The following is a 25,389-nucleotide window of genomic DNA, read 5'->3' as shown; positions in this document are numbered from 1 at the left end:
CAATAAAGTTAACATCGAGCAAGCTAATCAGCCGGTGCTAGTTCAGCAGGATCAGTCTCAAGAGAATAACAGTAGTGGAAGGGAGCAGCAGGTATGTTTCAACTGTTACAAGCCAGGCCACTTTGCAAGAGAGTGTCCGAAGCCAAAGCATCAGCAGCCGCAAGTCAACAACATTGTCGTCACAGGAGCCAATGCAGTGCCAGTTGCGTCTTCAAGAGTTGCGTCTTCAAGTGTTACAGCTCAGCCACCAGTTTCAAAGCAGCAGTAGTTTTCTTTAAAGCCTTAGAATAATTATCTGAGTTATGGAATAATAAGGTAGACTGCAGTTTACCTATGCCCTTTTCTTTCTAGCCGTTCCGAATCTCGGGACGAGATTCTTTGTAAGGGGGTAGATTTGTCACATCCTGATTTTTGTTTCAGGATTTATAAATTATTTAATAAATGATTATTAGAATTTATATTAAATGTTCATTAATTTACAAGTGAAGTTAAATGTGGGAAATAAAATTTCCTAAATATAAAGCATGGATGGATTTAATTTTTTATTAAATTCTCCATAGTTAATTATACTCTCTGGAATATTCTCGGATTTTTCGGAGCTCAATTCCTAATTTTAATCATACAAAGAGCATTTCAGTAATTACCCACATATTAAATTAATCATTAAATGGTCTAATTGTAATTTTGTTAAGTACTTTGAGTGTCCAAGTATTTTCAGGATTTTTCTTGAAATTATTTGCGCATTGGAAGTATTTTTAACAATTCAAAGATCATTTAAGTGATTATTTTAATTGGGAAAGTAATAAAATTCTCCTCCCTTGTCTTAGGCTGAATCGGCCCATTCCTTTCCTTCCTCTCTCTTCCGCCGGCCCAACCCGAGCCTGCATCCTCTCTTCTTCTCTCAGCCAAAGTCCGGTTTTGCTCCCTCTTCTAATCAGGCTGTGAAAAGAAAAGCCCGGCAAGAAGTCTACTTTCCTTCCCTGCGCTACTGTTCATCTTCCAGCTCTGGACAGAGCCAGAGCCAGAGCCGAGCCATGCCGTGCCTGTTGCCGCCGATCCCCTTCCAAAATCCAACCTCTCCGTTGCTCTTATTTCCGAATTGGTTGCGGGAATGGAATCCTCTCAATCTCCTCTTCCTTGTCCCCAAGAAATCCCCAAAAGTTTATATGGAAATCCTTTCCAATTTCGCGGTTCAACCTTTCCTTTTTCCGGCGAAGATCTAAACTTTCCCGAGTTTTTCCCGTCGTTGTGGGCTCGATCCCGGCCTCCCATGGCTATATATAGGACCCCCTAGTCCTCCTCTTTCGTTTGCCCCCTCTCCCGTGATCTCCCGTGCCTCGTAGCGCCGCCGCCACGTGCTCCACCCCGCCGTCGTCGCCGGCCGAGCTCCATCCGCGTCGCGCCGCCGCCTCCGTCGTCGCCGCCGGTCGCCGTCACCGCCGTAAGGTGCGCCGAGGTGTGGGCAAGCTCGGCCGCTCTCTCCCCGCTGTCACCGGTCACCGGAGCCCCGTCGCCGCCGTCGACCGAAGCCGCGCCGCCGCTAGACCTCGTCGCCGGCCGTCGTCGTTCGTCGTTTGGTTCGAGGGTGAGTACCGTTGGGTTCCTCTCGTCGTCCTCTACGTGTACATGTCCTCCAAAGTCGCAGCCGACCATCCAATCTCCGGCGAGGTCGCCATCTTGGTCCGGCTATTGATGAGGTCATCATGACGTCATCATCGTTTTTCTTTTTACTGTTTTTCTAATAGATTAAATCTTCGGAAATTCATAACTAAATCATCGTAACTCGGTTTTGAGTGGTTCAAGTTGCTAAATTCATCTAAAATCGAGATCTACATGTTTGTTTACTTTATATGTACTGTTTATTTGGTTTTTATTAGTCTTTTTCTTCGTTTTGCGTGTTAGCTTGTCGTTTCCGTCGTTACGAAGGTTCGTGAGTGCGTCGGGAGTGTTCAGAAGATTAATTGAAGACCGATTATTGCAAGGCAAGTCACACAGATCTTAAACACAATCCTTTGAGCATGTTGATCCTATATTTAAATTCTCTATTTATTTCAACTGTGCATTTACTTTCGAATGGTGCACTGTGGTGAGTTGTGTTGTGCAGAGGGTATTGTCACAGCCTCTATTCGGGTACTTTCCAGTATCGCGACGCATGGTAGACATGATGTTGAGGCTGTGTCTTGTGGGTACAGTGGTACACCTCTGGCCAGAGTAAAACTATTCGAATAGCCGTGCCCGCGGTTATGGGCGGGTTGAGCAATGTTTTCGTGATTAGTCTCACACCTCTCACAATAATTATGGATGTTATACCTGGTAATAATTTGCTTAGCTCCTGGTTTGGAGTTAGATCTGTACAGCCGGGTATGGTTGTTCAGGATGGTTGGGCCGTGCAGCATGGGTGTGTTGTTCAGTGTTGATTAAAATTTCTGATTAATTACTCCACTGTTTTACTTCTCTTAAATATTTTGCTAAATGCTGCTTTTGCAAATGAGCCTATATTATGCCATCCTTTGGTATCCTTGTGCACTTGCATATTTGCTGTGTGGCTTGTTGAGTATGTCATATGCTCATTCTTGCAATAATCAATCAACCTCAGTTGAAGAAAAAGGATCCAGAAGGAGAAGACGTTTGGCTTATACCCCAGTTGAGCTGCCTGTGGGAGTGGAGCTGAAGCCATCGCTAGACCGTTATTCCGCTGCTGTTTTCTTTTCTTTTGTAAGTGTGTAACGTTATTATTATGATGGATTTGTATATTAAATTGTCAGTTTGTGTACCTCGGCTGATTCCTGGACGAGGATTTTATGCACAAATAAGTTCGGAAATTACTAGTGAATTTCCGGGCGTGACACCACGTTCGAGCTGAAGAGGCCCAGGAAGACCAGGGCGTACTGATGGGTATGTTTTCTATCAACTCCATTCCAGTTAAACTTCTCTTTGATTCAGGAGCATCGCATTCATTTATATCTTTGAAAGCAAGCCAACAACACAATTTGACCAGAGTTAAATTAAGGCAACCAATGTTAGTGCATTCACCTGGGGGTGAAATAACCGTGGATACAGCTTGTATTGACGTACCTATTCGCCTTAGGGATATGGTGTTTCCCTCCAACCTTATGGTGCTGATGCCTCAGACCCTTGATGTCATATTGGGTATAGATTGGTTAACAAAGAATAGGGGAGTAATCGACTGTAGACGTAGAGAAGTTACCCTGGCCACACCCTGGGGATCGGATATGAGAGCAACCATGGATCAAGATCCTAGACTAACCGAACGTGCCGGAGGCATATTTACCATGCTACCCCTGAAAGGAATGCCCGTAGTGCAGCGATTCCCTGATGTGTTCCCAGAAGATTTACCTGGAATGCCACCAGATCGTGACATAGAGTTCATTATTGACCTGATACCCGGAACTGCCCCCATATCCAAGAGACCATATCAGATGCCGGTCAATGAGTTGTAGGAACTTAAAAAGCAAATCAGAGAGTTGCAAGAGAAGGGATTTGTACGTCCCAGTTCGTCACCTTGGGGAGCCCCAGTGTTATTCGTCAAGAAGAAGAATGGTAGCATGAGAATGTGTGTAGACTACCGCTCACTGAACGAAGTAACTATCAAGAACAAGTATCCACTACCACGGATTGATGATCTTTTCGATCAACTTAAAGGAGCGAAAGTGTTCTCTAAGATTGACCTTCGATCAGGATATAACCAATTGAAGATTAGGATCGGGGATATACCCAAGACCACGTTCTCAACGCGCTATGGATTGTATGAGTTCACAGTAATGTCATTTGGTTTAACCAACGCCCCGGTGTACTTTATGAATCTTATGAATAAAGTGTTCACGGATTACTTGGACAAATTTGTGGTAGTATTCATCGATGATATTTTAATCTACTCCAAAGACGAGGAAGAGCATGTGAAGCACTTGCGATTGGTACTCGAGAAACTTCGGAAGCATAAATTATATGCAAAGTTTAGTAAATGTGAGTTCTGGTTAAAAGAAGTCACTTTTCTAGGCCAGGTAATCTCAGCCGGTGGATTGGCAGTGGATCCTGCTAAAGTTGAGGCCGTCACGGAATGGAAGGCACCCAAATCTGTGACTGAGATTCGGAGTTTTCTAGGTTTGGCCTGATACTATCGAATGTTCATTGAAGGATTCTCTAAGATAGCCCGACCAATGACACAACTACTCAAGAAGGAAAAGAAGTTTGTGTGGTCAGAACAGTGCCAGGAAAGCTTTGAACAGCTCAAAGAAAAGTTGACCTCTGCGCCTATTCTAGTTCTTCCCGACAATAGGAAAGACTTTGTTATATATTGTGATGCATCAAGGCAAGGACTAGGAGGAGTACTGATGCAGGATGGAAAGGTTGTGGCCTATGCATCGCGACAACTGCGACCACATGAGGAAAATTACCCTACCCATGACCTAGAGCTAGCAGCCGTGGTTCATGCACTAAAGATTTGAAGACACTATTTGATTGGAAACCATTGCGATATCTACACTGACCACAAGAGTCTGAAGTATATTTTCACCCAGTCAGATCTCAACTTGAGGCAAAGGCGATGGTTGGAATTAATCAAGGACTATGATCTAGAGGTTCACTATCACCCAGGCAAAGCAAACGTTGTGGCCGACGCTTTGAGTCGTAAGAGCCATTGCAATCATTTGAGAATGGAAGGGATGGCTCCTGAGCTTAAAGAGGAAATAGCCCAGCTAAACCTACATATAGTACCCCGTGGACAGATAAACACCCTGGATATTCAACCTCTTTTGAGAACCCAAATAGAAGAAGCTCAGAAGGACAACGAAGAAATCCAAGAGGTGAAGGAACGCCTAGCTGCAGGGTTTGCAAAGGAATTTTCGACCGATGAGAAAGATGTCTTATGGTATAAAAAGAGGATCTATGTACCCGAACAGGGTGGACTGAAAGGATTAATCCTAAAGGAAGCTCACGAATCAGCATATTCATTGCACCCCGGAAGTACGAAAATGTACCAGGATCTGAAGGAAGGATACTGGTGGCCCAACATGAAGAGAGATGTGGCAGAATACGTAGCACTCTGTGACGTATGCCAGAAGGTGAAGGCTGAGCACCAGCGACCAGCGGGTTTGCTGCAACCCCTTAGGATTCCCGAGTGGAAATGGGATGAGATAGGTATGGATTTTATTGTTGGATTGCCCAAGACCGCAACAGGGTATGATTCCATTTGGGTGATCGTGGATCGACTCACCAAGACGGCAAGATTCATCCCCGTCAAGACAGACTATAGCGGTGCCAAACTCGCCGAGTTGTACATGACTAGGATAGTGTGTCTTCATGGTGTGCCTAAGAGAATTATATCCGATCAAGGCACACAGTTTACCTCGCATTTCTGGGAGAAAGTACATGAAGCCCTAGGAAGTTACCTTGCTTTTAGCACAGCTTATCATCCACAGACAGATGGCTAGACAGAGAGAACAAATCAGGTCTTGGAGGACATGTTGAGAGCTTGTGCCTTGGATTTTAGCAAAGATTGGGAGAAATGTTTGCCCTACGCCGAATTCTCCTACAACAACAGTTTTCAAGCAAGCCTAAAGATGTCGCCCAATGAGGCATTGTTTGGTCGACGATGTCGTACTCCACTGATGTGGTCCGAGACTAGAGAACGGGCGGTATTTGGACCTGACATTATCAAAGAGGCCGAAGAAAAGGTTCGCCTGATCCGTGAACGTCTAAAAGTGGCACAATCACGACAAAAAAGTTACGCTGACACCCGAAGAAGAAACCTAGAATTTAAGGAAGGAGATTATGTTTATCTGAAGGTTTCTCCGATGAGAGGCACAAAAAGGCTTAAGGTCAAAGGGAAATTAACACCAAGATATGTGGGACCTTTTCAAATCATGGCTAGACGAGGAGAAGTCGCATATCAGTTACAGCTACCAGAAAATATCGCCGATGTGCACCCAGTCTTCCACGTGTCTCAGTTAAAGAAGTGCTTACGAGTGCCAGAGGAACAAGCTCCGTTGGAAGAAATTAATATTAGCAATGATCTCACGTATCCAGAACACCCAGTCCGGATATTGGATGAAGCTGAAAAGAGGACTAGGACCAAAGTGTGGCGTATGTACAAGGTACAATGGAGTAATCACACTGAGGATGAAGCCACTTGGGAAAGCGAAGAATTCTTGAAGACGGAATACCCGCATCTATTCGAAAACCGGTAAGAAATCTCGGGACGAGATTTATTTAGAGAAAATCCCTTATATACCCCTGAAATTTTTCCTAATCCCTTCTATACCCCTGAATTTTGCTTACTTCCTTATATACCCCCAAAATTTGATTTTGATCCCTTGCATACCCCTCCCGTTAGTTGACCGTGTATTTTCTATAAAAATGACCATTTTACCCTTGGATGAACAAAGAAATTCATGAATTACATTATTAAAAATATAAAAGCTTCTCGCATGAGACTATTATAGTTATGAGTTTGTTGTGCGATGCATTATTTATCCCAAAAAAATATTTTTAGATAATGAAATAAAAAAAATACGTATTTATTTTTTTAAAAAAAGATCATAAAAATGAGGAGCATTCATATAAAGATAGGTATACCAATGTTCACAACATTTTTATGAATGCTCCTGATAAAAAAATCCATTGTCCTATTAAAATTTCAAATAAGAATTTTAATTTTTTACATTTATTTTATTTTCAAAATTTATGTCAAAATTTTCTGCACTAATTATTTAGTCTCATTAGTTTTATAAAATGCACACGATGTGCACTCAAACAAAATTTTCAATTATTTTTGAAGCTTATATTTAAACCTAAAGCATCAAGGGCAAAAAAGACATTTGCAACCAAACGTAACAGTAAAATGATGGAAAATGTAACGGTAGGGGCATGGAAGGGATCAAATTGAAATTTCAGGGGTATAGAAGGGGTCGGGTAAATTTTAGGGGTATGAAAGGGATTGAGTGAGTTTTCAGGGGTACACAGGGAATTTACTCATTTATTTAAGGTGGGTAGGTTTGTAACACCCTGAAAATTCGACCAACGAAATCAAACCCTAAAATTATGGGCCTTCAAAAACTTTTTAAATAAATTGCATCATGCCGATATTATTCGCCTATTTCATTGGATTTTGATTTCGGAGTTCTTAGATCGCGAATAAAGAATAATTAATTAGGAATAAACCCTAAAATTAAATTGGCAAAATAAACAATTAGAATATAATTTAAAATAATGATTTGGTGAGGATAGAAATAAATGAAATATTATTGCAACCATATTTGCATCAACTAAATTTAAGTGCGACGGAATAAGAATTAGCCCTAATATAAAAATTCAAATAAATTATAAAATATGGGTAATATTAATCTAGGGTGAATCCATTGGTTAGAATAACACAAATATTAAGTAAACTTCATTTATGCAAAAATTAGGATTTATAGAATAAAATTTATATAGGAAATAGGCTGAAATAGGGATAAATAGGAAAAAACATTATTCATTCAGGCATAGGTGTTCGATGAGGTTCCCTAGTCCTGTCCCCTCCTCTGCCGCACGCGCCTGGCCACCCCGAGCCCCGCGCCACCGTCGCCGTCGCGTCGCCTGTCGCCGCGCCGCCATCCCGTCGCCGCGTCGCGTGCCTACCGCCTCGCGCCCCGTGCCCTGCCGCGCACTCGCTGCTGCCGCGCCGCGCCGCTGTCCCATCGCCGTCGCTGTCACTGTCGCCGTCGCCATCCCGTCACCGCGCGCCTGTCCCCTAGTCGCCTCGAGCCCCGCTCTACCGTCGCCACGCGTCGCCGTCGCCTCGAGCCCCGCTCCGCCGTCGCTGTCGCGTCGCCCGTTGCCGTCGCGTCGCCCGTCCCGTCGCCGCGCACCCATCCCCTCGCCGCCTCGCGCCCCGCGCCGTCGTCCCGAGCCCCGTGCGCCGCCATCGCGTCGCCATTATGCCATGCCTTGATTATTGTTTACCCTTAAATCCTTGTAACCATGATTTACGTATAAGTCCCTAGTCAACTATGACAAATACTTAGAAATGTTACTCTAGATTTACGCATACACATATTTATCAAATACTATATGCTTGGGCAATTACCTTTGGGAAGGTAATTGAGATGCGGCATGTGGAGACATGAGCGCCACATTGCCATGATATTGATGACATGATTTGTGAAAGGAAAATAAAACTAAACAAATGTTTTCGACTGGGGCGGATGGAGGATTTGAGTGGTATCCGAAAAGGGCTAGTGCCGTCCCTGGTCAATTAAGGACCGAGCCATGAAGTTAAGCATGAAACGACCCCCGTACAACCGTACTTCTCGAATGGGTATAGACCTAGCGGATTAGATAGCCGAGCGGAGGCACTATCCATGCATAGTGGTTTCTCATTGAGTGAGGCAGGTGCTCTACAGTGGGACAGCTGTTGAGGTAGGGCCGAGAGTCGTGCCCTACATCGGTGTCGCCATTGATAGGACTGCCATGAGTGTGTGAGAGAGAGAACTTAACTTAAACCATAATTTAATATGTGTGTGAGACTTCTCTTTCCCGGGAGCGCCAGAACTCCTCTCACTGCTAGAAACATGGACGCCTAGAGTGCATGAGGATTTAAGTTCATGGAGCGGGTACTGCCAATGCGAGGTTATCGAAAAGCTTTGCCGTGACGCGTCTCATGTGTTGGGACGAGGCTCATGTGTTGGGCAGTCGCGGAGTGCGGGTAAAGTGTACATCCACTGCAGTGTGAGTAAACCAAATCTATTCAAATAGCCGTGCTCGCGGTTATTGAGCACCGGGACGTGTATTACACTTGGCTAGACTCTAAATTCTTAACTTGTGTGGGATGGGATATTGCATGATGTTTTTTATGCTGTTGGAGCCACTTCCTGAGAGGCGGGAAGGTGGACGTCCTCAGAAAACCATGACGACTCAATAGCGGGAAGCTATCCTTGGGATCACAATGGATGGTGGACAGAACCGTCGTTGTTTAAATGTGAACACTGGTACTAAAATTTGATCAGTCAATGCTAGGTCTTAGGCTTGTGAAAAGAATTACAAAACTGGCTTTGCGCAAAGAACCATAGCCATCCTTTGAATACCCCTATCATGTGTATTGTTGCTATGATGGCTTGCTGAGTACGGTTGGTACTCACCCTTGCAATATATAAACTTAATCAGAGGCCGGAGATGAAGCTTCGGAGGATCCCTACGCATACTACCAGGAGGGTGATGAAGACGATGGCGCTCAGTAGGTCTTAGTTACGATTGTTGCCTGTGGCAATGTCGTGCCGCTGCCTTAACTCTGCTACCTTATCCACTTCTGCTTTTGGAATGTATTCCGGACCGCTCGGTCCGATGATCTAAGACTATGCCTGCGGGCTTATGATGTAATAATTCGCACTAGACTCTCATGTATGTGTATTTGGTATTTCAGCTATGAACTTGTGTGTACCAGACTACTTGATCCAGGGAAATGGTACTGTTTACACGATTGATTCCTGTTATAAAAACGGGGGTCCACAGAACTGAATCGGCGAGAAGAGGAGCGATCTCTAAGAACTCAAGAACGGGGAAGAGAAAAGAACTGTCCGGAAGAGGAGTGGGCGGCGATAACTACGGCGGTTTTGATGTGACTAATCTCTGAAGATTCGCTGCCTGTAACTGACAAAAAAATTTAAAAAATACGGGCATGCATTTAATGACCGCCGATCACTTGAGTTAAAAAGTAACTCAATTTAACGACCAATGCCATGTGCCCCCACCGCGCAGTGACGCGCAAACGAGTTAAAAAAAACTGCCCTCGTGCCAACACGCAATGGAGTTGCGTGTGTTCAGACGGAGTTAACGAATACCTCACCGGAACGAGCACGACGAATGCCCCCCCACGCACACCTTGTCGCACCACATGAGTTAAAATATAAACCAAAAAAACAGGTAAGTCGTGTGACACCGTCGATACGTGCCATGTACTGATGAGTTGAAAAATAACTGGCTTCTTAATCTCACTTGCGCATGCATGCCCGCTTTTTAGTTAAAAAATAACACATGGCGTTATGTGGGCGCGGGCATGGTCATAAGTTAACAAATGACTCATGAAAGTTGGGCGCGGGTGGGATGTGAGATAATGTGGTGCAGTGGTGGGTGTGGGGTGGACGCGGTATTCTCATAAGTTATCAAATGACTCATAAATGGTTGGCGTAGGCGGGATGTGAGGAATGTGGGGTAGGGTAGGGAGGTGTTGTGTCAGGCGCCATCTAATACGTGGCGCCTACGGCGCCATATATATATATATATATATATATATATATATATATATATATATATATATATATATATATATATATATAAAATATGAACCTTGGTTCATATGCACCTCACTCATTTGTGTGACATGTGTACACATTATAATCACTGTAAGATGTACATATCTAGCTTTGTATCCTTATAGTGTGAGCAGGGGTTGGTACATGATCTAATTGCCAAGACCAAAATGCACTTGAAGTAGTACTCCACTCATATTGGACAATGATGACTCATCACTCACTCACAATTCTCTGTTGACCCATGCGCATGGTAGTGCTATAAGGTACAAATCACTTGATTAAGTCATATCATTAATAACCGTTGTTAGCACTTAATTGGCTAAGTATCTGTTTATGTTTCGGCATTTCACCTCAAATAATTTCTTTTGGTGATTTTGATTTCTCATGAGTTCTCATAATGTTTTGCGATACATCAATTTGTTTAACAAAAAAAATGTCAACCCGTGTATATAACAAATCAACATTTCATTTTGTAACTGTCATTTTTTGGTGAATGGAGATATACTGTTCTTGTAAATGTAGATATATAGATATGTTGAATTTTTTTTGTATGTAGATATATAGATCAAACTTTCTTTTTGTAAAATGTTATTATGGTAAATTGACATGTATTATTTCTATATTACAGGTACATCATTTAATGTAAATCTAGCTATATGTCATTATTTCGAATATGTATGACATTTCATGTGAATTTGAAATGTGTATAAAATTTAAAATGCACCACAAAAGTATCATGTGAGTTGTCCCGGACCTCTTTATTGGAGTAATGTACACGTGGCATAATCTTATAATTCATATTATCTTATATATGCACGTTAGATTTTTATTCAAAAATGATATAGCTGCAAATTTTCTCCTGCCAACTGCCATAATATCCTTCCTTCGGTGGATCTTAGCAGAGGTATTATTTACAAATTTCATTTGGTAAAAGATCAATTTATTAGGTAAATGTTAATTATGTAGTTATAGAAAAAAGTATGGGTACTTATTTCGGAAAAAAAAATGTACCATGCACAGTTACACACCGTGGGATGAAGAACTTAAAACAACACTAAGAAAAAAAAGTAATATTAACTGTGTTTAGCATGAAAGAGAGCTATAATTTAGCTCAGGGGTAAAGTTGGAAGATTAGAAAGTGAGGTCAAGAGCAAGTACACAGCAAAGCCTTCACAAGTACAGAGCAATGAATATTTAGGTAGCACACATCTTAAAGCACACCAACGTTCCAGATTTAAGGTGAAGTGAACCTTGGTTCACATATATAGGTAAATTATGTGGTGCTCCATGAAGTATGGGCTCCAATTGTATCCACCATTTATCTGCTTTAGGATCCGTGCTACTCAAAACAGCATATTATAGATATATTAGCGGGTTAAGATCCAGCTTTCCATTTGTACTATACGTGCATGGTTCGCGCACAGCTAGCTGTTTCCATATAAGCTTGCATGCGTCAACTTTCCAAATGAATATGATCGTGATTGCATGAACACAATTTATTTCCAAATTATATGTACATAATCAAACCCACTAATTTCGATGTAATTGCTTTATTTTCATCCATACTATTAATACTTTTCTATTTCTAGTGTATATATATATACGGGCAGAGATGTCATTCCATCTTTTACACACTCCAATTTCATATCTCCACGCCGTTACACCGCCGGACGTCGACAATCTTCTTCGATGCAACCGTTGGTTGTCCACGAGCATCGTTGCTGACGACGTTCGACCGTGACCTTCGTCGTTGCAACTAGTCCTCGGCAACATTCGTCGCGAAGCTATTGCACCACCGGATATGCAATAGCTTCTTCGTCGCAGGCTGCTGATCGTCGTCCGCGAGATTTGTCGTTGACATCGTACGTCCGCGAGCTTCTTCTTCCCAACCAGGCCTCCACAATCTTCGTTGTCAAGCTGTTACGCTGCCAGATATCCGTGAGCTTCTTCGTTGCCGCCGCTGGTCGTCTGCGAGCTTTGCCGCAGCCACTGGTTGTCCGCGCCTTTCGTCCGCAAGCTCGTTCGTCGGCCCAATACGTCGTTGGTTTTGTTCATGGATAAGGATTTTTTTTTTCCAAATCCAATATTTGGGTATATATACTGTTTCAAATTTTGGTTCGAATTTTAGGATCTAATGCACTTCCAAAATTATTTTTCATGCTACGGTATTTATTTCTGTGTTCTCATACCCAATATTTGGGTATGTGTACTTCCAGAATTATTTTTCATGCTCCGGGATTTTTTTTTGGTTCATACCCAATATTTGGGTATATGTACATGTTTACGTGCAAATTGGGTACGTACCCAATATTTGGGTATATATATTCAATATTTGGGTATATGTTCAATATTTGGATACATACACGTAAAATTGGATATATACAAAATATTTGGGTATATACCCTGATGAGAAGTATATATACACAAGTCTTTAAATGGGTTATATACCCAATAATAAGAGTCATGGTGCGTCACACATACTCTATACCAGTATAATATTATGGAGATGGTCCCACATACTCGACGTGCATATATAGCAAAAGAAATAAGGTACGGTATAGAATTTAAACAAACATTTTTTTTTTTGGAAAACACATGGGTGTACCTAAAATATAGGTACATGATTCCTGGAATATATGTCACGTAAAATTAATTTGTTCACCAAACACAACCGATTTGTTTTAGATATGTTGACACGATTATACTCTGGAATACATGCGTATGTCGTGTACCCAAAGTCACGAAGAAAATTATTATTTCAGATACGTTCACACGAATTGCCTGAGTATATTTACCTTCCTTTCATTAAAAAAAAATACTATAAAAAAGTTTCATTTATAACCTTTTCACACTATATACGGAAATAAATGACATACTCAATCGTGTGCATGTGATTAAACATCATTACCATCCATAATTAATTACGCCTATGAATCCGGTACCTTTTCATCTAAGTATATCTGATTCCATATATCATAAGCTACTAATGGGCAGACCCGTTAATATCATACCCACATCAACTAGTTTGATCAGGATCAAATCTAACGGTGATTAGAATTGGAGCCCATACACCATGGTGCCCCAAATGGGCTATATATATACTCCCTCCGTTTCGAAATGTTTGACACCGTTGACTTTTTAGTACGTGTTTGACCATTCGTCTTATTAAAAAAATTTAAGTAATTATTTATTCTTTTCATATCATTTGATTCATTGTTAAATATACTTTCATGTACACATATAGTTTTACATATTTCACAATTTTTTTTGAATAAGACGAACGGTCAAATATGTGCTAAAAAGTCAACGGTGTCAAACATTTTGAAACGGAGGGAGTAGGAAAATTAGAAACTACTACCAGGAGTAGCTACTCCCTCCCTATCCTCCCTCAATTCGATCGCTAGCACTAGATAATGCTAATGACCGTTAACGGGTCTAATGAATTGAATACTCCCACCCGTTTTTATTTTTCTCGGTGGTTAACTTATCTTCTACAGCAGATTCAAAAATTGAACGTAGCCTCCCTAGTTTGTTGTATATATGAGATTTGATCGGAGACGAGCTAACAAGAGATATATCCGGGTGGTTTTTTCGCACTTATGTTTGTTTATCCACAGCGAGAAAGCAGGATATTTCTCCCATCATGAAGGAAGAGCAGAACATTATCTATCTAAAATCGTTCTCTGCGTTTGGATGGTTCATAACTGAACTGAGCTCAGATTAGTAGCCTCACCGGTGGCTGTGTTGTAGATAACGATGAAAGCTCTAGCATATGGAGAATTCCAGTTCTAAGATTTGCTGCTTATTTTCCATCCTTTGGATTCTTTTCTTGATCGTTTCTATTCCTAATTCGTTTTCTTTATACTCCCTCCGTTTCGTTTTATTTGACGTCGCTAAGTCAATCCGAAATCATTCTTTTTATTTGACGCTGTAGTTCAGTCATACTGCTGGTTTCCATCTTTGCCCTCCTCCTCGCCCTGATTCCTCAAATCCGGCCGCCGCCGCCGCCGCGAGGGATGCCGGCCTCGCCTGCGCGATATCCGCTGAGGCCAGCGCCGTGCTGGCCGTCATGCGCCGCAGCCTCCGCCACCCGCGCGCCGTAGCCGACGACGCCGCGGCGGACCACCCGCTCGTCTCCTCCCTCAAGGCGCTGCGCCGCCTCGTCTTCTCCCCCGCCGCCGTGCTGCGGCCCTTCCTCTACGCGGTCCGCTCCGAGGACGCCGGCGCCGCGGTCACCTCGGCGTCGCTGGCCGCTCTCCACGAGGTGATGGCGCTCATGGGTCCGTCCCTCACGAGCGCCGCGCTGCGTGAATGGGCCTGTCGCCAGCTGCCGGTTCGAGGCCGGGGCTGATGCCGCCGCCGAGGAGGCCGTGCTGATGCGGATGCTGCAGTCGCTGCTCGCCTGCCTGCGCGCACCCGCCGCCACCGCCCTCGGGAACCAGCACGTCTGCACTGCCGTCAACACGTGCATCCGTGTCGTCCACCACGCCGGCGCCAAGGGCGAGCTCCTGCAGCGATTCTCGCGGCACGCCATGCACGAGCTCATCCGATGTGTCTTTGCCCGCAACCGGCGAGGAGGAGAACATACGCTCCTGGTGCCCTGGTGTGGTTTCTGTTCTTTGTTTGTTGTTCGTCGACAAATTATCAACTTCACCTAAATCCTTTTCAGACGATTTTTTCTCTTCTTTTTCCAGGAACATGTTCTTGATTTCTGATTGCAGTTCATTTTGGGTTACCTGGATAACTGCAACTGCAATTCAGTGCTATGAAGTCACAATAATCCCAACCTCCCTTCAGAACAGAGCAAGTCCTGAGACTGAAAATGTGTTCAACGATGCCTTTTGGGAGAGCCTGGATGCTGTTGTCAATGCGTTGGACAATGTTGGACAATGGAATCTGGAACTCTTGGTGCTAAATGTAACACACAGATGGTGATACCTCACCTAACACAGAACTTTTGGTAGAAATTTGAGATGTGAGCATGCCTATTTGAGCATTTGTGTAGTGCCAAATTGTTTGGTAGAAATTTTGGAGTAGTTTTCAATAGAATCCTGTGAGCTTGAAAATTTTGTATTGTGTAAGTAAGACAATTTGGAATTGTGTCTGTAATATCAATTGGAATAATGGCAATATGAATGGCTGAATAATGTCAATTGGAAGAAATCATATACTGTATCTGTAGTCTGTCTGTATTGTCAGTTACAAATTACAAATTGGAATACTGAATGTTGAATGCAAATGAACTAAGATTTTTTACACAATCCAACTTTTTTTCTCCAAATATAACAAGGTCAGAAATAAGCATCAGTAGTCACCGATCCGGAATCAAGAATCAAGAATCCCAGCTCACACAGCAAGCAGGAGTATATGGAACAAGAGACAGTGGAGAATCATGCAGAACAAGAGACAGTAGTGAACAAGAGACAGTGACATGTTCATATCAACAACAGCACCAGCAATTGCTAATCTGGATAGTGTTTCAGATTAGCAATTTCAATTACCAAAAAGCAATCTGAAGCACAATTTTGGCAACGAATAAATGATCAGCACATGAGTAAAATTGGGTAGTCACTGAGCTCAACATTCACTGAGTACCAGGGAGTACAATGTAGAGTAGCACAATATGTTAAGCTAGAATACTTAGGTATAATCCAAGAATAAATTAATCTTAGAATAAATTACACATGAAGGAGACTTGAACACATGTTTATTTTTCCTCTATCATTCTTCTCCCACTGATTCTCCCTCTCCTTGCCTGTAGAGAAAAGACACCGATAATATGTGATCAATACACATCAAGCATTTGGTCAGAAGACTTTACAGTCTAAGTTTTAACAAACAATGCTAGGGAGCATAAAGTGTAACATTGCTGATTTCATATGCTCAGGATTGTTACAGCAGGTGGATTTAGGGAACTCCAAATAGCAGAGAGAACTCAAATTTGCCGCATTCTGTACCTTCCTGATCACAAGAACACAGTCCAAAATACAAGCTCTGAAACTTTGAAGCAAGGCATATGAACAAACAGCAACCAAATAATACTAGTCCTATGAACTTCATAATACACACTGAATAAATGAACAAAGATGGCATTAATGAGCAAGCCACGGAGCACAGAAAACTCTGCATAAAAAAAAGAGTAAAGTCCATTACCGGTCCCTAAACTTGTACCGTTGTGTCATCCCAGTCCATAAACTCGCAAATCGACTGTTCAGGTCCTCAAACTTGTTCGACTGTGTCATCCCGGTCCCTAAACTTGCAGATCACTCGTTTAGGTTCTCCAACTTGTTCAGTTGTGTCACCCCGGTCCCTAAACAGGACGGTCTAAAAACTTTATATAAAAAATAATTCATAACATTTTCATGTAAACTCTAATGAAGACAAACTTTATATCAAAATTGTAATCCTCGACGCGACCTACAACTTTGTAGTTGAAAAGTTTTTGAATTAAAACTGTATAGGGTCCCAAAATATTGTTGCATGTTTATAGATTTTGAAATTATAATTTTAAAATTACATTTTGGGACAAAAAAATGACTTACAATAAAAAAAATTCAACTACAAAGTTGTAGATCGCGTTGAGGGCTACAAGTTTGATATAAAGTTTGTTTTCATTAGATTTCACATGAAAAAATTATGAATTATTTTTAAATATAAAGTCTTTAGACCGTCCTATTTGACCCAGATGATATTCAAATCCAAGTTTGGAGACCGTGGTGACACAACTGAACAAGTTGAAGGATCTAAACGAGTGATCTGCAAGTTTAGAGACCTGGATGACATAGTCGAACAAGTTTGAGGACCTGAATGGTTGATTTGCGAGTTTAGGGACCGGGATAACACAGCGGTACAAGTTTAGGGACCGGTGATGGACTTTACTCTAAAAAAAAAGAAGTACCTTTCGGTGGCTCAGGAGAATGGTGCTGCCGGCGGCTCCGGCAAGGAGGGGTGGCGGCGACGGCTCCGACGAGTATGGGTGGCGGCAGCGTCTTGGGGGTGAGCCCCGGCGGCTGGCACGGCGGCCGGCGTTTCCGCCTCTTTCTTTCCGCGGCGGCGGCTTGATGTTGCGGCTTGACGAGGAGAAGGCACAGGAGCACGGTGCTTGGAGCAGGAGGGCCTCGCCGGCGTCTTGGGGTGAGCCCCGGTGGTTGGCGCGGCGGCCGGCGTTTCCGACCTGGGAGAGCTCGAGGAAGGAGGCGTCGGGGTCAAGCAGGCCCGGCGGGATGGGATGGCAAAAACGAGAGGGAGGGGATCCCGGCGGGTGGCGGCGTGCACGCCCGCACCTGGGAGACACGGGCACGGAGGTCGGAGAGGAGGCCGCCCACCGCGGCGGCATGTCGGAGGCCGGTCGATTTTTGGGGATTCCTCCTGCGCCGATGAGGAGAAGACACAGGGGCAAATATGTAATTTCACAGCTTCCTTAATTTTGACAAAGATGTCGGAAACGTCAAATAAAACGAAACGGAGGGAGTATTTTGCATTGGCAGTCCTGCAGCATGTGCGAATGTATCAGGTGGTGGTGGCTCTCGTTTATGTTTTTACCAGAAACGATCACGCTGGACGATAAGAAGTCATGTTCTGCTCCCAGTTCTGCCGTTCGCCATGTTCTGCTACATCTCTAAACCCAAATACAAACACAAACAGAAACTACCAAATCTGCCACATGTTCTGCTCCTCAGAAATCAGAGAGCAGATCATGCTATGCTCCAAAGCAGTGCATGTCCATCTCTAAACCAAAAAAAGAAGTGATGTTCTGCTCCCAGTTCTGTGCCATGATCTGCTACATCTCTAAACCCAAATACAAACACAAGCAGAAACTATGATCCATGTTCTGCTACATCCGCAGAAGAAGCAGAAGAACTTGTACTGCTCCAATTCACGGATTTGTCCGACAAAAAACTACACCACAGACTCGAGGCATATTCTGCTCTTAGTTCACACGACAGTCAGCAACTACGAAAAAAAGGATGGGGCATAGCGGACAAAGATGACAACAGAGAATTTGGATAACACAATAAGCTAAAATAGCCCAAAAAAAAACAAAGGAAAACTTCTTATTTTTATTTCAAGCAGAAGTTACAGAAAACTCAACTCAAATATTAGTCGCGTTTCTCTCATAGAAAATATCATAAAAGAGTATAGATAGTTCGTACGACTAATCAACGATCATGCAGAAAGCAATCCATTATTCCATATGATCTGCTCATTAAACAACCGGCTAAATGTTCTCCTTGGTTACATGTTCGATCGGAACAACTTCTGCGGCGCCGGGGGTGCTCCGCAACTTCTGAAATTCATGTTGCAAGCTGCGTGACTATTTCTGGAAATGGATGTCATATCTCTGGAGAGAGCGATTCATCACTTCACTCCTGTCACCAGTAGCCATGCAATGCACAGTTGCACAAAACCATTCCTGACCAAATAACGCAACACACAGTCAGAACCAAACACACAAACAAGAGGAAAATTATAAAGAGCACATCAACCAATTCGAATCTTCGATATGTACCAATCAGTTGATGAGTTCTGCACACATTCGTGTCCATTCAACAGACCTCCGTCCTCCGGCACCGCCCGCTTGTGCTGAGCAAAAGAACTCGTTGGCAAGGATCAGCCTTTCGCCACCGCCGGCTTCTGCTGCATGTCACCACTCGCCGAGATGCCGACGCGGTTCCACATTCTTCCACCGTCGGCTTGTGGTGCTCGCCTGAACTCGCCGGCGAGGACGCACCAACGGCTACTGCCGCCTTCTGCATGCGACATCATGTGTCGACGAGGTTCCGCCTTCTGTCGCCGCGGAAGGCGAAGCAACAGAACTCGCCGACGAGTTTCTGCCCTCTACCCCAAAAGATTCTGCTCCATCAAATTTCTGCAGAACTGATCTGCTTCTGCTCACAAATTCCTCCTCTTCTGACCTACCTCGCCGCCGTTTTAAATAGATATCCCGGTAACAACCTCAACACTTCCCTGATCAAACGGCCTTGCATGCAGAACTTTCAAATGGCCTTGCATGCAGAACATAGCGCCACGAAAACCGCGCAGTGAACATATTTTTGCAAAATAAGAAAAATCAATATTTGATTTTCTGCCACGGTGGGTTAGTGGATACCTATATATATATATATATATATGACACTCATATGGGGCACCATGGTGTGTGTGTGTATAAAGAGGTGTTGCCGAAATTTCTTTGTTTTGGCACTTTTATAGGTTTCTTTAGTGGCATCCTAGGCTTGTGGATATTTCTGGGGTATTACACGTCAAGAAGAATGAGCCGATGCTATCTGCTGCGGCCTACTTCTGGTCAAATACACTCAATTGTTTCTTATTCTGGCAAGGCCCCATGACTCCATCGTTGTTACATGTCAAGATGCTAACAAGTCTGAATGTCACGACTTCCATCAACCCCTTCAAACTGGACATTAAGTGTAAAACAGATCCATGGAGGTTGGAAAGGATACATAGCAGAATATCAAGGCACATGATCTGTTTCCTTAAGGGAACATGTTGCATTCCTGGCCATGTGGTTAGAAAGAGATGTATTATGTGGTTCAACCTATGGGCCAACTGCAAACTATCAGCACTTTGCTCAATTTTTGGTTTAGAAGAAGCATATTCCTCTAAGGAAATATCTGCTTGGCTCAGTTTATCGAATGCTTCACTCTGTTGCTTGCAATATTTAGAAGATAAAGTAATCAATTATGGAGGTCCTTGGTGGTTCATGCAGCTGTGGATTAACATGTACACAAGGCCATCATTAGCTTTGTCAGCTTTCCCAACAACTTATACTGATGATGAAGATGTCAGCACAAGAAGGTGCATGTCCTTTGGGGAAGCTGCCATTGTGTATCCTAGAGAAAATTAATCAATTGAGGGCTTCAAAGATTGGTTCTTCAGATTCTATGATGGATGTGTGTTAACACTGGAATTTTGCATCAGATTCAGAGAAGGAAGGAGATCGAGGCAGATTTGGTGTGGATTCGAGTTTATCTCCAAGTCGGACTGTGCATCAGCTGAGTATCGTATCGGCTAAAAACTGGACAAAGGCTTGATTTGGCCGATATGGCAAACAGCCGATAGAGATAACTTGGGGTCGACATGGGCCTATATTAAGATAACCATCATTCCCAAACAATTCCCAAACAGAGATAGAGCTCAATTAAGGTAATTGTATCTATTGATTAGGATAGTTATAGTCTTGTTTGTATTTTATCTTTAGAAAGGTTCGAGTCGTGTCCATAATGGACTAAGTTTGTACTCGGGTATAAATATGAACCTCATAACATTGTAATACAGGAGACAATCCAATACAACTTCAGCGCATCGCCACCCTTTTCGCTTTTACTTTTCGACGAGTTCGCTTCGCAAGAGGTAACCCATCTCGATGGCTTGTGCTATCGGGGCTACTATGTCGTTTTAGATATTTTAGTCCTTATATCGTGACCATCTTTATTATATGTCTCCGCTAATCTAGTCTTAGCATATCAATTTAGCTCTATTGGCTGCTTCTCGCTTTAGGGTTTCTGCCGGTATCTGCTAAATCGTATTGCTAGATTAGATTAGCTTAGACATCTACCACCCTAAAAATTCAGTCAATGGCTTGATTGTCTAGATATCATGTTTCTTTTCATACTAAGTGTTGCATCAATACATTCGATGTACTAAGTCGTGTTTCGAACCATAATCTCTAGCCTGCTTCTTGATTGTTAGTAAGGATAGTATCGGGGTTTCAGCCGATCTTACCTAATATACATGCTCCTTTACTAAAGTTTTATTTATATTTGCCACTTATATAGACATATCTCCCTATATAGTTATATCAAGCTAGATTGGTCGTTCTCCCCCTCATCCTATCTTACTATAAAGTTATCCCCCACTAATTCCTTAAGTTTAACATGCAAAGATGCCACATCATCATCCACTAACAAGATGCCACATCATCATCCACTAATTAACAAGATGTCACATCATCATCCATTAATAATCATCACATTTAAACATCATGCAAACATGCTATATCTTTATAGTTTTTATAATTTAAGAGCTTTTCAAATACAAACATGTTAAATTATCATCCAACATAATTCACATAATGTTTCAATGTATATCTTCATGCAAAGATGTCACATCATCATCCACTAATTAACAAGATGCCACATCATCATCCACTAACAATCATCACATTTAAACATCATGCAAACATGCTATATCTTTATAGTTTTTATAATTTAAGAGCTTTTCAAACACAAACTTGTTAAATTATCATCCAACATAATTCACATAATGTTTCGATGTATATCTTTATACTAAATTCCCGCAGCAATGCGCGGGGTTTCACCTAGTTTATATAGAGCACGACCCTAACACCTCTGTGGTCGTTCTCCCCCTCTTCTTATACCCTTAGCTGCCGCTAAGAACAATCGGTTTTTGATTATTAGAGTTAGCTACTTGCTACCTGCTCGCAACACGCGTGTTGGCTAAACCGCCTGCCTGCTTGCAATCGGAACTCCGCCATATTGTGTTTTTAATAATGAAACATCATCTTCATCTAGCAATTCAGTGCTTGTTCTACTTGTTACTACTTGTTTTTCGATTGCTTGCAGGACAAGTGCCCTCGTGGCCAGGTTGTCATCTTCCGCCTCTCATCGAAAGATCGTGACAGAAACCCTCACGGGTCCCATCATTTAGTAGTGATACTATAGACGATCTTAGGGATCTGACAGAAAATCTGTCAAACATATTTATTAGTTTGGTCATTAAGAAAAGAAAAAACAGAAGAGGAAAAGTAAAGAAAACAAAAAAAATATGGAGTAAAGAAGTGTGAACATTAGGAAAATTAGAAGAACATGTTTTATATGTTTTCTTAAAAACAAAACAACACAATTAACTACAATATTCCAGGATAGGGGTTACATTGAAAGCGAAAATAGCATTAAGAGTTTCTTTGAAAAATATTGTTGTTATAGCAATGTTACAAAAAAATTAACTAATTTTTGTAAAGTAAAGTATATTCAATAAACTAATAGGCACATTGATAAACAAATAAACATGCTATATAGTGGGTGCGTTAATAGGCACATAGATTTTCTAGTAGGAATAAGTTCACTTCGTGACCCTCAAAAGTGATCCGAATCTAAAACGTGACCCTAAACCGCAAAACCAGATATCTTGACCCCTAAACGTTGAAATCCCGGGCAAACCGACTCCCATGGCTGTTTTGCGGGCGGTTTTCGCTGACGTGGCCGCTTGACTCGGTCAACATCGCTGACTCAGCGACGGTAGTTGGGAATAAATAGCGGGGGCTCTTCTAGTGTTATCTTTGTCGCTCGTTTGTTCTCCATTGTTGTTGTGAGTGGGTTGTGGCGGCGGCGGAGAGCGGTACGGCGCGGGGGGTTACGGCGACGGCACGGTTGACGGTGGTGAAGCTGCTAGCACGATGAGTGGCGGTGAATGGCGAGCTCGAGGAGTGAGGGCTCGTCGGTGTCTTCTAGGCACACATCTGCTTCCCCCATCCTGTATCGGGTTGGCCCTTTGGAGTATGAGCCGGCGGTGGCATGCAAGTGCGGCAACAAGGCGGTGAGGTGGATTTCGCGGATCTCGGACAATCCCGGGCGCTGGTACTTCAAATGTGTGAATGCAAGGGTGAGTTTTTTGAGCTAAGTTCTAGGGTTCAAGGGGTCCATGATTTTGTTGAGCTGAGTTCTAGGGTTAAATTGGTTCACTGTTGCAGAGTGGAGGTTGCGATTATTTTGCTTGGGTTGATGGTCCGTTGAGCAGTTTCCTTAGAGAAGTGCTGAACGATTTGCGCGATGAAGTGTGGAAGCTGAGGAGGGAGAAGGGAGATTTTCCGGCTGCTGTTGAAGAAGGAAGATTTGCGCAATCAGAGCTGGTATTAGCTAGGAATGAGTTGGCCACATCGAGGAAGGCTGTTGGTGAGAAGGAAGCTATAGTAGGGGTGTTGAAGGATACGAATAGTAGGTTAGAGTTTGAAAGATGTGTGTTATTTGAACTCTAAAATGGAATATTATGAAAATGGGTAGGTAATAAGGAAATGATTAGTTTGATACAAATTTGAGCAAATCAGTTGTGTAGTAGGCCACATATGATAAAATTGTAGTCAAATTGCAGAATGAACCAATTAGTCTGGCATCATTGTAAGGCAATATTTTCAGACCAACATAGCAGGTGCCAATTCAGTTGAACAAAACTTAGCAAATTTCAGCTCAATGACATAGGCCAAATCAACAAAACTCAGCAAATTTCAGCTCAATATGACATAAGCCAAATCAATTTAGGCATTTCATAGATATTTCAGCAAAAGAAGAAATAGTCAGGCATAGCAGCACACATGAGCCTTACAAGTCTGGCATAGCAGCATTCTAACCATTACATGACATATGGCATGAACGACATTACATCACAAATAGGATAATTAGCTAAGGCATGTCAATACTTAGCAGTACACATAGATTGATTCAAAGTTTGTCAGATTCCCATGGTGGCAGCATGAGAATTGATCCTGGAGTCTTGGCCTTCTTGGATGGAGCAGGCCCAGCAGATGTTTTCTTCTTTGCTGGTTCTTGAGCTGAGACTGAAACAGATGCATTCCTAGATGTGATCTGAATTGAAGCTGATGTACAACCCTAGGAATATGGCACAATTGCCTGCAGGTTGACTGTTGCAGAACCACCTGGCTGTGTTGCAACCTTTGCCTTAGCATTCATCCTAACAATTTGATCATGTTGCCCCTGAAAAAATTATGCATACAGTGTGAATAAGCATATAGGTTCAGAATTGGGAAATGCAAATTAAAGTAAGAACAATTGGAAAACATCTAACCTTCTGCTTAGTTGAACTGTTGTTGTGTGTTTGGCTAACAGAACTTGTTGTAGCAGTAGTTGGTGCCTTCCTTTTTTTGCTCTGCACAAAACTCCGTGGAGTGTTCAATAGCACCAAGTTGTTATCTTCCTGTGGGGCTGTGTTGGTACTACCTCCTATAGCTGCATGGTGCCTATCACAGGAAGTTTTGTTCTTACCAACTTGTTTGCATTTCTTGCATCTAATTACGGTGCCCATCCTAGATGCCTTTGTTGGTTTTGCATGTCCATTGGCCTCTCTTCTTCTCTCTACAATATTCTAGGATAGGGGTTACATTGAAAGCGAAAATAGCATTAAGAGTTTCTTTGAAAAATATTGTTGTTATAGCAATGTTACAAAAAAAATAACTAATTTTTCTAAAGTAAAGGTAGGATTTGAGGAGGATAAATGGTTGGAAAATACTTCCTTCATAGAGATATCCGTCTCTTCAAAATGTTTCCCTTAGAATAGTTTTGTAAGGTTAGGTTAGAACTTGGCAAATTGGCATAATTTAGTGGTCTCTATTGTGTATATTCAGTTGAATGATGAGTGTGACTTATTTAGATGGAATTTTCAGAAATGGTCAATTCTTGGATTGTTCTATGTACTTAGCTCTAATAAATAACAGCCATCTTGAAAGGAATAAAATTTAAAAAAAAATTAAAAATGCCTCTTAAAAAAGATTTTTATGAGGTATTTGTTTAAAGGAGTAATGTTAACTAAGGATAATTTAGCAAGAAGGAATTGAAATGACAAATAGTAGATGTTCTTTTTTATGAAAAATGAAATTATACATCATTTATTTTTTAGTGCCATTTTGCTAGATTCCTTTGAACATCAGTTCATATTTCTTTCGGTTTGAAACCTTTAAATAGTACTTCCCCGTTTTTTGGGAATCGGCTTGTGGGCATTGACTCGAAAACAAAGAAACATATTCTAGTAAAAGCATCTGCCATATGTTGAGCTTTATGGCTTAGTAGATATGATATGATTTTTGACAAATCCCCAATGAAATCTTATATGTAGGGGGTAACATACTGGCTCCAGTTCCAGTCACAACTACAAAAGGTGTGATGAGGATAATGAAATTATACATATTGCGTGTTGAAATCTAAAGACAATCGACATGCATATTGTTGACGGTCCTTAAATCATAATATTTTGACAGTCAATACTTGCATATAATGAAATAAAACATGGTATCCAACTTAGTGGTAGGGATTAT

The 25,389-nt window shown here is 42.2% G+C and overlaps 1 protein-coding gene and 1 long non-coding RNA gene across 3 annotated transcripts; both read left to right on the top strand.

The window, feature by feature from the left end:
- The first annotated feature begins 973 nt into the window (after window positions 1-973).
- On the top strand, window positions 974-2,773 carry LOC136355539 (uncharacterized). Its single transcript, XR_010739803.1, has 3 exons — window positions 974-1,585; window positions 1,903-1,982; window positions 2,597-2,773. It is a non-coding gene; the product is annotated as an uncharacterized lncRNA (long non-coding RNA).
- An 11,255-nt stretch (window positions 2,774-14,028) lies between these two features.
- Window positions 14,029-15,491, top strand: LOC9267214 (ARF guanine-nucleotide exchange factor GNOM). 2 transcript variants are annotated; one of them, XM_015773940.3, is made up of 2 exons: window positions 14,029-14,910; window positions 15,002-15,491. In XM_015773940.3, the coding sequence occupies exon 1, from the start codon at window positions 14,377-14,379 to the stop codon at window positions 14,656-14,658; it is 282 nt and encodes a 93-aa protein (XP_015629426.2). In that variant the 5' UTR covers window positions 14,029-14,376; the 3' UTR covers window positions 14,659-14,910; window positions 15,002-15,491. The 2 variants fall into 2 exon arrangements, with proteins under 2 accessions (XP_015629426.2, XP_066164329.1); XM_066308232.1 differs by having other exon boundaries at window positions 14,034-14,910; window positions 14,977-15,491.
- Window positions 15,492-25,389: the final 9,898 nt, after the last annotated feature.

Source organism: Oryza sativa, chromosome 3, assembly GCF_034140825.1.
Source record: "Oryza sativa Japonica Group chromosome 3, ASM3414082v1".
Lineage (NCBI taxonomy): Eukaryota > Viridiplantae > Streptophyta > Magnoliopsida > Poales > Poaceae > Oryza > Oryza sativa.
The sequence above is the reverse complement of the archived record's forward strand: the minus strand, read 5'-3'. Positions and strand labels throughout refer to the sequence as shown.